General features: G+C 37.1%; 2 protein-coding genes across 2 annotated transcripts in view; one reads left to right on the top strand and one right to left on the bottom strand.

Annotated features, from left to right (window-relative positions):
• Positions 1–2,784: 2,784 nt before the first annotated feature.
• The window catches only part of LOC110455176, a 30,447-nt gene continuing 18,545 nt past the window's right edge, over positions 2,785–14,686 (bottom strand). The window contains exons 3-4 of the mRNA XM_021505152.1: positions 6,971–7,295; positions 2,785–3,365 (exon numbers count right to left, since the gene is read on the bottom strand). Coding sequence (XP_021360827.1) covers positions 2,836–3,365; positions 6,971–7,274 — 834 coding nt within the window. The 5' untranslated portion in view covers positions 7,275–7,295 and the 3' untranslated portion in view covers positions 2,785–2,835. The remainder of the gene's footprint in view (positions 3,366–6,970; positions 7,296–14,686) is intronic.
• On the top strand, positions 12,352–13,350 carry LOC110455163 (zinc finger MYM-type protein 2-like). Its single transcript, XM_021505135.1, has one exon. The coding sequence runs from the start codon at positions 12,352–12,354 to the stop codon at positions 13,348–13,350; it is 999 nt and encodes a 332-aa protein (XP_021360810.1).

Genomic DNA, 14,686 nt, shown 5'->3' with positions numbered 1-14,686 from the left:
ATTTGGCTGAAATAGATTCATAAAAATGATTAAATCTAAGAAAATCATCGGTATTTCTACCTGTCTGACCAACGTTTTGTTCAGGGATTTCCCTCTACTAGCGCATGCGCATAGCACACCATTTTTTTGTAAACAAAATGACTGGCCGTGTGAAGTAAGCGAAAGAAAAGTGTTGTACCGTGTCAGCTACGAAACGAAAAGTTGCAAAATGGTCAAAAGATAGCACAAGGAGTACGTTACGGAATCATGATTGCAGGTGGGTAGTATTCAAAAGGAGAAAATAACTACCGTAGCAGTTAGTACGGAGCAAGTATTCTTCCGGATAGCCGGTTAAGCTGAAATGGAATCGACAGATATGCTAGCGCTGTTTATGTTATGAATAAATATCTAACACTATTAAGCTCGCTAGTATCTTTGTCTGAGTTTGAACACAGATGAACTTAGTTTAATATGTTAATGGGCATGTATTGGAGAGAGTTTACTTTGTGTTTCTATAATTATACAGTGGTTTATGCGAAAGGAAGGGATAAGTGACTGGTTAGTTTGATTTTGCCATGAGGCCCTCCAAGGGATAACTGATGGCCCACGGCGTATTTTCTAGGCACCGAGATACGTGTTATCTAAGTCCGTAGATTTACATAATTTATAATATTACCGGGTTCAATTAAATGGTATGATTTAATTATATTGCTGAATTAAATGATTATGTTTGTTTTTACATGCAAGATTTAAATTAGTACTATATGAATACCTGGCCTCTTCTGCCTCGGCAATATATAAAAAAAAATCAGAAAGGTTTGTCCCTTGTGTTAAGCCACGTAACATCTGTACCGGCCACATTCCGGTACTAAATTCAATATATGTTTAAATATATCTACTTTATGTTGATGCCTATTATCATTGTTGACATTTAATTGTAAATGTATGACGGGAGAAGGCTGTGATAAATTGTAAAAACTTGTGCCCCATCCCTTGTTTAATTTTATTGGTAACACATTTATGTTTAAAGCTAAATAAATTTAAATTCTGAACATTGGCAAGTGTGCAATTAACTTCTAATGATGAATAATTATTGTTAAATAAGTTTGAATACGGACAAAGAAATCATATAACTTGGTTTCATAGTGCGGTAAGAAGTTGCAGTTGCCTGACAGCCCCTCTCTGGGTGCCCCTTTGGAAACCGTTTCATCTCGCTCGCACCACTTGTGTTTACTGCCTAGTCAGGTGACGTTATCGGCGCTATTTTCAGCAGGTCTTTCCCGAACAATTCAAGTGGTCAAACTGGACATTTGGAACGGACTATGAATATGGGGATAGCGAGGTAACATAAGTGGAAGTGCATACAATACATACATTCAAAACGCCTTTTTCACGTGATGTCCCTTTAACGCATACAGGAAACTCAAGTGGTTACGCCCACTTACATCCTCTGCACCCCTGGGATATCTCATGACGACATTGAAAGCTCTGTACGCTCTACCATGTACAAGTTTACTAGACTGATCCCTTGATGCACACCGAAAGAATCGCGAGGATAGGTGGCGAGAAAATGAACTGGCTTTGATGTCGAGTGTCTCTCCTCTATAATACTCAAAGGACAGGTATCAACCCAGTGATTTGACAGTTTGTTTTCACCTGAAGTCAACCAAATAGATTAACGCCTGCCTTCGATTTAACGATGACATATTCCAGAGGTTAAAGAACGTAAATAAGCGTAACAAGTATATATTCAAACAGATTATCACTGTCAACTTGAACCAGTTATAATGTATGATAAACAAGAAGCCCAATGGGCCTGCATCGCTTACCTGTATTAATCTCACATTTGTAATCTTTAAAAGGGACTTAAATACAGCTACAGGCAGAATGTCAGTGTTTGATTCATAAGAACCAATGAAAATATTTAAACATATGACGCCTGTGACCTTGAATGTTGAACAAGGACATTAGGTTGAAAGTGGGTCAAGGTCATTCATTTGAATAAACTTGGTAGTCCTTTATCCCAGCATGCGACAGGCCCAATTTCAGTACCCTGCGCTATTTGGTTATTGAGGTAAAGTAGTTTGAAGATTTTAAGACATTTGACTTCTGTGATCTTGAAAGTGGGTCAAAGTCATTCATTTGAACAAATTTGGTATCCCTTCATCCCATCATGCTACAGGCCGAATATCAGTACCATGGGCCTTTTGGTTATTGAGCAGAAGTCGTTTGAAGATTTTAAGTCATTTGACCCCTGTGACCTTGAAAGTTGGTCAAGGTCATTCATTTGGACAAACTTGGCAGCCCTTCATCGCAACATGCTACAGGCCCAATATCAGTATCCTTGGCAATTTGGTTATTGAGGGAAGTCTTGTGAAGATTTTAAGACATCTTACCCCTGTGACTTTGAAAGTGGGTCAAGGTCATTCATTTGAACAAACTTGGTAGCCCTTCATCCCAGCATGATACAGGTCCAATATCAGTACCCTGGGCCTTTTGGTTATTGTGAAGAAGTTGATTGAATGTTTTACGACAGTTGACCCCTGTGACCTTGAAAGTGGGTCAATGTCATGCATTTGAACAAACTTGGCAGCCCTTCATCGCAACATGCTACAGGCACAATATCAGTATCCTTGGCAATTTGGTTATTGAGGGAAGTCGTTTGATGATTTTAAGACATCTTACTCCTGTGACTTTGAAAGTGGGTCAATGTCATGCATTTGAACAAACTTGGTAGCCCTTCATTTCAGCAGGCTACAGGCCTAATATCAGTACCTTTGGCCTTTTGGTTAATGAGAAGGAGTTGTTTGAAGATTTTTAGACATTTAAATCTTCGGGCCAGGTGAGCTAAAAATATCAAAGGTGATGCATTTGCAGTTTAAGTAATATAACATTTTTTATTGAACAATTAATAATCACTATTGAAATTAACAAGCAATTACTACCTGTTGGATTTTTCTGTCTCCATGCAAGGTAATTGTTCATCCTTGGGTTTCGACGTGACTCCAGCAGAAGTCTTTCGTAATCAATGTCCTCCCTATGACGGATGAAAAGCTCCAACAGGGCCAGAAGATACGCATCATCATTTACGCTGAAGTGACAAGCCTGCATAAGAGGGGTACGACTTGGTTTATATTTATTAACCTGTGACAGAAGGAAAGCGTGTGTTTGACAGAGACGAGGTATAGCTTCTGCCACGCATAAGGCATCATAACTGGCGTCATCATCGACACAGTAGTGGTATATGTTATAACCATTAGTGTCGCTCCACGTGGCCAGGTCAAGGCCGTCACGGACCCACGCCTCGATCTGGACAACATTACCCTGCCGGATAACACTCTCCATCGCTTTTTCACTCAACTTCAGATCAGCCCTCGTAATTATGACTGTAACAAACAATACAAGAACACAAAAATATATACAGTTGTTTCACAACATAACGCACCAAAATGGCCGTACGCACATCTTGAATACATTGTGTGCTTTTAGTGCGCATTACTGTCAAATATAATAATGTATCGTACCATTGTGCGATAAAATGCGCACATCTGTACGATATGGTAAGTTAACGGGGGTAAAAACTGGAAGGCTCGAGTAAAATAAGGTACATAGTATACGTATTTAATATCCAATCGGCGGTGTGTATTTCAAATTGCTGTGTTGTGTTCGTCTGACTTGGGACTGGAAATCCCGTATTTACATGAATTATGCATTTGATTATGAGTAATTACTTGGTATGTCTGTTCGCATTGATATCATTGAAGCAGAATTACATTCCTGTGATGTTATATATCTATAACTGAAACACATCTGACTGACAGCACACCAGATAATGAAACAACAATAGACTCACACACCGACATCTCCCATCATAAAGATAGAACTATCGATTATGGAGGAGGATTAGTAATTTATTACAACAAGAGGCCCAAGGGTCTTAGCGGTCACCTGAGTTATATCATAGGTACTAGTAGCTCTATTTTATTGTTCAGATGTGATGTGGAAATCAGCATGTAAACTAAGTGAAATGCAATACTTGTCATGTCATCAAAGGATAAGAATTTGAAAATATTTGTAAATGTACCCTGTGGGGCCCCGCCCTAGCCCCTGGGAATTACAATGTAATACCCTCATTCACCAAAGATGATTCTAACTAAGTTTGAGTAATTTCTGCTGAAAATGGATAAAATATACCCAAAGGTGTTATTTCCCAATATAAACTATAGAAAACTTTACCCCCTCCCCAAGGGAGAACGGATAGCTTGGGGTTACTGAAATTTACAATTTAAATAAAGCCCATGATGATTTTCTTTCCAGAAAATGACTGTTGTACCTCTGAGTGTGGAGAAGAAGATTTTTGAAATATTGGCGAGTTTTCCCTTTGGGGCCCCGCCCTGGTCCCTAGGGGTTGGGGTAGGAATCTCAATTTTACAATTTGAAACAATCTTCCTCCAAGGATAGTTCTCACCAAGTACACATAATTTCCTACAAAAAATTGTCAGAATATATCCAAAAGTGAAATTTCCCTATATAAACTATAGTTAACTTTACCCCCTCCCCAAGGGAGAACGGATAGCTCGGAGGTTCTGAAATTTACAATTCAAATAAAGCCCCTGATGATCTTTCTTTCCATGCCGAGAAAATGACTGTAGTACCTGTGAGTCAGGAGGTTAATTTTCTCTTTGGGGCTTGTAGCCTAATCTACCAAGGATGATTCTGACCATGTTTGAAAAAAATCCATCCACTGGTTCTTGAGGAGAAGTTGAAAATGTAAAACCATTACGCACGACGCACGACGAACGACGATGGACGGAAAGCAATTAGAATAGGTCACTTGAGCAAAGCTCAGGTGACCTAAAAATATTGTTAAAACTTTAAGAAGAATGGATGTATTTATAGACCAGCCTCAACTGTAGACTTTTGGAATGAGTTGGATGATTATTTAACCATAGCTACAGATTCAAATCTAGACATTATCCTCACTGGCGACATCAATGTTGACATGTTAAGCATACAGCCTAATTCACATCTCTCAAGACTCTGAACTAAATTTAATTTGAAAAGTATAATTAATCAACCCACAAGAATTTTTGAAAATACCTCAACAGCAATCGATGAAGTTTTTACTAACAATCGTAATTTAATTAAAAATAATGCTGTTGAAACACATTTTTGCAATGACCACTCACCAATATTTATTGAAATATCATATACTACATTTAAGCATACATGCTACAATAAAAACTATTTGGTACTATAGTGAGGCTGATTTTGAATCAATGAATATAATTAATGATATCGACTGGCAATCTCTATCGATCTGTTTGAATGTAAACAACTTCAATAAGTATTTAACTGACACTATAGCAGATCAAATCAAAAACCATATACCTCACAAAACAGTACTTATACGACCAGACGATAAGCCATGGATGACAAGCTCAATTAGACTCAAAAAGGGACAAAGAAATAGAATACATAGAAAAACAAAAATATCAAATAACCCACAACACTGGTTAGCATATAGACAGACACTTAACATTGTAACTGATCTAGTTAGAAAAGTAAAATTAAGTCATTTAGAGAAAATTCAAACTTCTCTTGCTAATAAAACGATACCTCCAAACAAGAGGCCCAATGGGCCTGCATCGCTCACCTGGTATTAATCTTACAATTGTAAACTTAAAAGTGGACTTAAATAAATAACCTTTGACCCCTGTGACCTTGAAACTCAAACATGGACATTTTAAGTTGAACAAACATCATAGCATCATACAATGCAACTTGCCGAATATCACCACCTTATACCTTTTTTATCGAGAAAATTACTTTTAAAGATTTATGCACTATGGACAAGAAGTCGTTTAAAAATTCATTAATTTGAACAAACTGTGTTGCCCTTCCTGCCAACATCCTTCTGACCAAATAGCATCACCTTGGACCTTTTGCTTATACAAAAGAAGTCGATTAAGGTTTTTAAGACAATAGACCCCTGTGACATTGAATATGAGTTAAGGTCATTTGTTCGAACAAACTTGGTAGCCCTTCATCCCAGCATGTTACTGGCCAAATAACATCACCCTATGTCTCTTGGTTATTCAGAAGTCGTTAATCATTATCATATGCCTCTTGGGTATTCAGAAGAAGTTGTTTACAGGTTTTCAACATATTTAACTCCTGTGACCTTGAATATGACCGAAGGTCATTCATTTGAACAGACTTGGTAGCCATTCATCTCAGCATCTAACTGGCAAAATATCATAACCCCAGGCCCCTTGGTAATTTAGAAGAAGTCGTTTAAAGGTGTTAAACATATTTGACCCCTGCTGCCATGAATATATGTCAAGGTCATTTGTTAGAACAAACTTAGTTGCCCTTTAACTCAGCATGCTACTGGCCATATACCATCATCCTAGGCCTTTTGGTTATTGAAAAGAAGTTGTTTTAAGGTTTTAAACATATTTGATCTCTGTGACCTTGAAAATGGGTGAAGGTCATTCATTTGAAGCAACCTGGTAGCCCTTGATTTCAGCATGCTACTGGCAAAATATCATCATCCTAGGCCTTTTGGTTACTGAAAAGAAGTTGTTTAAAGTAAAAAGTTGACGGACGGACGGACGACGGACGCCGCATAACCTCCATTTCAAGGTCTTGAACAAAGGTCAAGGTCATTTTCGTTCTCAAACTTTGTCGGGCTCCTACCATCAAATATTTCAGCCAAATATCATGGCTCTATGCCTGACTGTTCTCCAGAAGAAGTTGCTTAAAGGAAAAGTTGACGGAAGACTGACGGACGACGGACGCAGCACCATGACATAAGCTCGGGCAGGTGAGCTAAAATAATTATACTGTTATCATGATTGATTAATTCCAAAATTAAGCGTCAAATACATCAACATCTTATATCTATAGACATTCGTTATGTAGAGATCCTTAATTTTGATGAAATATAATTGATATAGACATGTAGTGATATGTAAGTTTGACTCACCTCCATCAACGATCCTTTTAATAGCGTTTTCTTTTTCAGTCACATAACTCTCCAGGTTTGGATTTGTAAGTTTAAGTTTCCGTACAAATTGTGTGTAGTCTCCCTCAGCTATAATAGCGTATTTCATAAGTCTGTCGAATAGGTCATAGATGTTTTTAATCGAAGCAATGTCGACTGGGGTTAATGGATTATTTTTGAACAGGTTCTTAAGATCATTTAATTCGGTATCCACAATATGTCTTCCAAGATATAACACCAATTCGTTGTGGATATCTAGGGCCTCTGTTGGAATATTTGAAGCCATTTCGGATGTTTCTGTACAAACCTGAAACATCAAGTGTAGCAACTCTGATGACAATACCTGGAAACATTTAAGGCAGTATATTACAAAAACAGGGATAATTAGTGTTTTTCCCAGGTTTTGAACAAACAAAAGACCAATTGGGCCTGTGTCGTTCAACTGGTATTAATCTCACACTTGTAACTTTAAAAGTGAACTTAAATAAAGCTACTTGCAAAATAGTAGTGTCTTGAAAAAGAACTTGTGAAAAGATTTTAACGCTTTTGACCCCATTGAGCTCGAAAGTCAAAGAATGACATTACTTTGAACACAATTTTAATTTATAGACCTTTATCCGTGAATACAACCTGCCAAAAAACACCACCCTAGATCTTTTGTTTACTGAGGAGATGACTTTTAAATGTTTAAATACACAATTCACATGATATGAAATTGAAATTATCAATGTGTCAAAGTCGTTCACATGAACCAACGTGATTGCTCTTCATCTGGTCACATGTCACTACCCTTTGCATTTTGACTATTCAGAAGAAGTCATTTGAAGTTTTAAATTTGACTACTGTGTCCTTGAATATGGGCAAAGGTCGTTCATTTGAACAAACTTGGTAGCCCTTATCACAGGAGGCTTCTGGACAAATATCATCAGTAAAGGAAGTTTGGGAAAGAAAAATTATCCATCTTTCCAACGGTAACAAACATTTTTTCGTACAACAAATTTTATACCTAGAGACCCATACTCGTTATCAAGCAAGGGGAAACTAAAATGTGGCCCTTCCTTAGAAACTATAGTCGGAAGAGAAGGGAAAGATCTCAAAACCTGATTTTTTTATCTCAATTGAAAGCTTTTTAACTTGCACTGTCAGCTTTACTTCTGACTTACCATAGCTTATGCTTGACAATGAGAGGCAAGTAGGTCACATAACCAAACACGAATATTGATTATAATAGGGTGACGATTATATTCTTTCACCCTAACCTAGTTGTTGAATGATTTAAAATGAGATATGGCACTGCTAACTAGATATAAATAAAACAAGCATACTAAGTATTGCTAAAGCAATACATGTCCCCTACCGGTCCCTGCTAGCTAGTACACTGTAATGATTTTAAAAAAATGGTGAAAAGTATAAAATTAGCTTGTAACTGATTTTAATGTAATAATAATACAAAAAATTGTAATGTTAGTATTATAATAGAGAAATTATATAAATAAAATGATTAACAACCCTGTAACTCGAACTTATCCGAGATATTATGGTCCTTTGTAAATGTGTGAAGTTTGATCCAAATCCCTCAAGGAATGAAGCCGCTAGAGCGCTGACAAGGATTTTTTTTAAATAGTAACGGTGACCTTGACCTTGATCCAACAACCCTGAAACTCAAACTTATCTGCGATATTATGTTCATTGGTAAGTGTGTGAAGTTTGATCAAAATCCCTCAAGGAATAAAGCCACGAGAGCGCTGACAAGGATTTTCTAACAAGAGGATCAATGGGCCTGCATCGCCCACCTTGTATTAATCTCATACTTGAGAAGAAATTGTTTAAAGTTTTAAACATATTTGACCCCTGTGACCCTGAAAATAGGTGAAGGTCATTTCTTTGAACAAACTTGGTATTATCCCAGCATGTTACTGCCCAAATATCATTATCTTAGGCTTTTTGGTTATTCAGAAGAAGTTGTTTGAAGGTTTTTAACATATTAGACCCCTATGACCTTGAATATAAGTCAATTACTTTGAACACACTTGGTAGCCCTTTATCACAGCATGCTACTGGCATAATAGCATCATCCTAGGCCTTTTGGTTATTGAGGAGAAGTCGTTTAAAGGTTTTAAACATATTTGACCATCGTGACCTTATACATTTGTTAAGGTCATTCATTTTAACAAACTTGGTAACCCTTTATGCCAGCATGCTACTGGTCAAAAATCATTATCCTAGGCTTCTGAGTTATTCAGATGAAGTTGTTTAAACGTTTTAAACATATCTGACCCCTGTGACCTTGAATATTTGACAAGGTCATTCATTTTGACAAACTTGATAGCCCTTCATCACAGCTTGCTACTGGCCAAATATCATCATCATTAAAAAATAATTGAGAAGAAGTCGTTAAAAGGTTTTAAACATATTTGATCCCTGTGACCTTCAATATACGTTAAGGTCATTCGGTTGAACAAACTTTGTAGCCCTTTATCGCAGCATGTATCTGGCCCATATATCATCTTCCTGGGCATTTTGGTTACTGAGAAGAAGTTGTTTAAAGGTTTTAAACATATTTGACCCCCATGACCTTGAATATTTGTCACGGTCATTCATTTTAACAAATTTAATAGCCCTTTATCAGAGCATACTACTGGTCAAATAGCACCATCCTAGGCCTTTTGGTTATTGACAAATATATTTGACCACTGTGACCTTGAATATAAGTAAAGGTCATTCATTTAAACACACTTGGTAGCCCTTCATCCTAGTATGTTTCTGGCAAAATATCATTATCCTAGGCCTCTTAGTTATTTAGAAGAAGTTGCTTAAAGATTTTTTAAGACAATTGACCCCTGTGACCTTGAAAAGGGATGAAGGCCATTCATTTGAACAACTTAGTAGCCCTTCATCCCAGCATGCTACTGGCCAAATATCATCTCCTTGGGCATTTTGGTTTTTCAGAAGAAGTTGTTTAAAGTTTTTAATATATTTGACCCCATGTGACCTTGCAAATATGTGAAGGTAATTTATTTGAAAAGACTTGGTAGCCCTTCATTAGAGCTTTTCACTTTTTGTGAAAAGGCCTATTGTAAGCAAGTGTTTTCTTTTATAAAAGCACTGGAAACAGTCTTGAGTGTAATCAGCCCAACAGAACTCAAAATATAAGAAGTGCATTTTATAAACTGATTTTCTATTCACATAGTAACAGTGATAGAGACCTAAACCCCGGGCCTGGGAAGTTATCCCAAGCACTGGATAAAGTCAAGAGTGTAATCAGCCCAAGATAAATCAAGATAGTGTGCATTAGTGCATTAAACAGATTTTCTATTTATAGTGACCCATTGACCTTTGACCACTCACTGGACCTGAAAAGTTATTTCAAGCAGGCACTTTCTTCCAGGAAGGACTCGATACAATCTGAGTGTAATCAGTGCAACAGAATTCGAAATACAATGCACCAACTGATGTTCTATTTATAGTAAGTGACCTTGACCTTTGATATCAAAGGCTGAAAAGCTATCCAAAAGCTTAAGCAAACATTTTATTACACTGGATAAAGTCTGAATGCATACGGCCCAAAAGAGCTCCAAATATTGTGCATGAAATGTTTTTCAATTTTTAATAACATTAACCTAAAACTTTGACATCGATGCCTCAAAGGCTACTATTTGTATCCTAAGCATATACTTTCCAAAGTAAACAATGACCTTAACCTTTCACGACCAAAGCACCGAAGCAGGCACTTTCTCCGAGGTAGCACTTGATAAAGCCTGAGTGTAATCATCCCAACAAAATTGGAAAAATTGTGCCTAAACTAATTTTCTATTCATAGTAACAGTGACCTTGACCTTTGAACCCCGGGCCTGAAAAGCTATTCAAATAAAGCACTGGTTGAAGTCTGAAAGCAATCCAACCAACATTACTGAAAAGTGTGTAGAAATTGAACAAGACGCCCAAGGGGCCTGTGTCGCTCACTTGCTTCTAATGCAACTTTGAAGCTGATCTAGGTCATTTATGTGGATGCTAAGCTCATTACCGCTTTATTCAAATATAACACAATAGACCCATGTGACCTTGAATGTAGATCAATGTCATTCATTTGAACAAACTTGGTAGCCCTTCATCCCAGCATACTACAGGTCCAATATCAGGTATCAGGGCCTCATGGTTATTGAGAAGAATTTGTTTAAAGATGATAGCACATTTGACCCCTGTGACCTTGAAAGTCGGTCAATGTCGTTCATTTGAACACATTAGTAGCCTCTCATCCAGGCATGCTATAGGTTCAATATCATGGTCCTCTTAGTTATTGAAAAGTTGTTTTAAGATTATAGCACATTTGACCCTTGTGACCTGGAAAAGTCGGGCAAGGTCACTTATTTGAACAAACTTGATAGTCCTTCATCCCAGAACGCTACAGGCCCAATACCAGGTCTCTGGGCCTCTAAGTCATTGAGAAGAAGACGTTAAAAGAGACAAATTGACGCCCGAGGTCCGGACAACGGCCAGACGACGGACGCCGCACCAGGGCAAAAGCTCACTTGTCCTTGGCAGGTGAGCTAAAAACAAATAAAAGGACAGACAGACGGAAAACCTGATTACTAAAGATGTGCAGGGGTCCTAACAACAAATTGTGTAATTGAATTGGAGAATCCCCCTTTGGGATCCCACTCCTCCCCCTAGGGAGCCAAAGTATTATGAGAAAGACCCTATGTTAAACGGCATTCAGTCTTCTTAATCAAGTATAACGCTCCAGACCATTGGTTTGAAAACATCATCAAACCATACAGAAGGACTTCAAAGGATGTACTGTATTAGGTGATTTATGTCCTCGCAACAGCCAGGGTCATATGAGGACGGTTGTAAAGGAGAATTTCCTATGTGCAAAGGGCTATAACTCCAGAAAAAATAAAGCATTGACACTGGATTCTAACTCAAACTTTAATCCGTTATACATGTATACTAAGTTACAAATAATATAAAAAACAGTTAATTATGAGAATTTCCTATGTGCAACAGGGCCATAACTCCAGTCAAAAATGGAATATTAATACATGGTTCAAACAATGTAATCTTACGCGCCTCAGACTGTCCAATATTTTACATAATAGACAGTTTGAGGCTTATATCTTACTTAAAACATGTCCCCTATTGTATCAATTGTGATCAGTGTTTTGGTGCATTGTGATAATATTGGACAGTTTCACTATGAATCAATTACCGTGAAAGCTATTCATAACATATTGGACAGTTTTTCAACTACACTGTATACTGAGGTCAGTCATGTATATCAATCTCACTTTGCATGATTTGTATGCAACTGCATATACCAGGTATGAAATACACCCAGGTATAGTACTTATCTCATTCCAATCATGAGTTCCGATAGTGAAGGAGTATTTTTAACACAGTCAACATTTACAACAGAAAATACTGTTGTAGATACAGATGAGATATTAAGTGATGTCCTGGATTTACAGAAGGAAAATATTACACCTCGGCCAAATTTCAACATTTTAAGTGAGATGTTCTCAGACATCTCGGAAGATGAAATGACAGAAATAACTCAAGTTGTTGAAGAAGTTGAAACACGGCGACGATTTGCAATTCCCATGCAGGATGGTGATTTGAAAAAAATTGTTGCTGGAGAATCATGTGTAAACACAGAAAACAAAACGAAATGGGCTTTAAAAGTTTTTGATTCATGGATTGAACAGCGACTGATACAATCCAAAAACAATGAAAAGCTGAAAAACTTTCCTAACAACTTACTGGATTTACCTGTCTCCGATATTAATGAGGCTCTGACTTATTTTGTAGCTGAAGTTCGAAATAAGAATGGTGAGGAGTACAGACCAAACACACTGTATGAATTAATTATATCTATACAACATTATTTTCGGCAAAATGGACGTTTTGTGAATATTTTGGATGATACAGAGTTTGCAGGACTGAGAGGGGTACTAGACGCCAGGATGAAAAACCTCGCAAAACAAGGTTTGGGAATAAACAAAAAGCAGGCAGAAATTATAACGGAAGAACAAGAGCAGTTGATGTGGGAGAAAGGTGTCTTGGGGACAGACACACCAGAAAAACTTTTAAACACATTAGTGTATCAACTGGGTTTGAATTTATCATTGAGAGCAGGCCAAGAACATAGGAATCTTAGATGTGGACCTTATAGTCAAATTACAGTGAAACAGGATTCTGCTGGCAAAACATATTTGGAATACAGAGAAGATGTATCAAAAACTAATGCCGGAGGACTTCTCCATCGTAAGGTGACACCAAAAGTTACAAGGGCCTATGAAAACACAGTACTTCCAGACCAATGTCCTGTGAAGATATACCAGAAATTCATGAGCCTAAGGTAAATACAGTTATATAATATAATCATACCGTATTAAGATGTATTGTTATTGCGCAACGCTTATCATAAAATCCAGTGGCTAAATATAACAGCACATTTATTAAAATTAAAATTTGAAAACAAAATATATATATATGTGTCCAGAATTTCGAAACATTTTTTTTTTACCTAATTAAGTTGGAAAATAGAACTTTACCTTTTTAAAACAAAATATGGATATATTGTCATGCTCCAGTTTCTATGTTCTACTTAAACTGGTCCAAAAACATGTCCGTTATTTTAAACAAACTGTACAATATTAAAATATTGGACAGTTTCATGATCTTATTGGACAGTTTTTGTAACATATTGGACAGTTATGCATATAACAGTACTCATATTCTATATAATGGACAATTATAACAATGGATGGCATCACAAGAATGTTTTAAATTATGATAAAGTCAAACAAAGTTTCAAATTGATATGGCAAGCGGTAGCGAAATAAGTCCCAAAAAAGTCAATTTTGATAATGTCCTATGTGCAAAGGGCTATAACTCCAGCAAAATAAAGAATATTAGCACGGGGTTCGAACTCAAACTGTAATCCATTATGACAATGCCACACATCAGGTAACAAATTGATGTTGCAAGTGGTAGCGAAAAAAAGTCCGGGAAAACAATTAATTATTAGATTTTGCTTATGTGCAAAGGGCCATAACTCCAGCAACAAATGAAATATTGACACAGGGTTTGGACTTTAACTGTAATCCATTATGATAACGCCACATATTAAGTGGCAAGCGGTAACGAACAAAGTATGGCAAAAAATTAATTATGAGAACTTCCAATGTACAAAGGGCCATACATGTACTTAAATGTGACTGCCGCCGCCAACGACAACGTGTGATGACGGACAGAGTGATCCTTAAGTGTTCGCCATGCTTCTCGGGCGGCACGACAAAGCACAGAAAGGCAGAGTAGTGCAGAAAGAAAGGAAAGATTTAAGATCCCAAGTGTGTTGCAATGGGGGCAGAAGATATATTTTGGTCTGTTCGATGTCCCCCAAGTAGTAGACATGAAAGAAAATCCCCGATTCCTCAGGGGGCCAACTTTTAGCAACAACAACGGGAAGAAAATCTACATCTTAAAGAAAGTGGTAGCTATGGGAGCACCCTAAATATGTTATAAATATAAAAATATTGATACTTTGCAAAACAATAAGCAAATTTTGCAAATCCACCAAATCTCAAAAATCACCAAAACATGACATATTTTATCTAAAAGGAAACTGGGATCTTATAGAAGTAACAAACTATATCCGATATATAACAGAATGGAATGTGAGGAAATCGTGTGAGG

This window comes from Mizuhopecten yessoensis, unplaced genomic scaffold, assembly GCF_002113885.1.
Source record: "Mizuhopecten yessoensis strain PY_sf001 unplaced genomic scaffold, ASM211388v2 scaffold8149, whole genome shotgun sequence".
Taxonomy (NCBI): domain Eukaryota; kingdom Metazoa; phylum Mollusca; class Bivalvia; order Pectinida; family Pectinidae; genus Mizuhopecten; species Mizuhopecten yessoensis.
The sequence above is the reverse complement of the archived record's forward strand: the minus strand, read 5'-3'. Positions and strand labels throughout refer to the sequence as shown.

Bases quoted from the DNA above. Each gene is read 5' to 3' on its own strand.
- LOC110455163 (XM_021505135.1), top strand. From the start codon at position 12,352: ATGAGTTCCGATAGTGAAGGAGTATTTTTAACACAGTCAACATTTACA.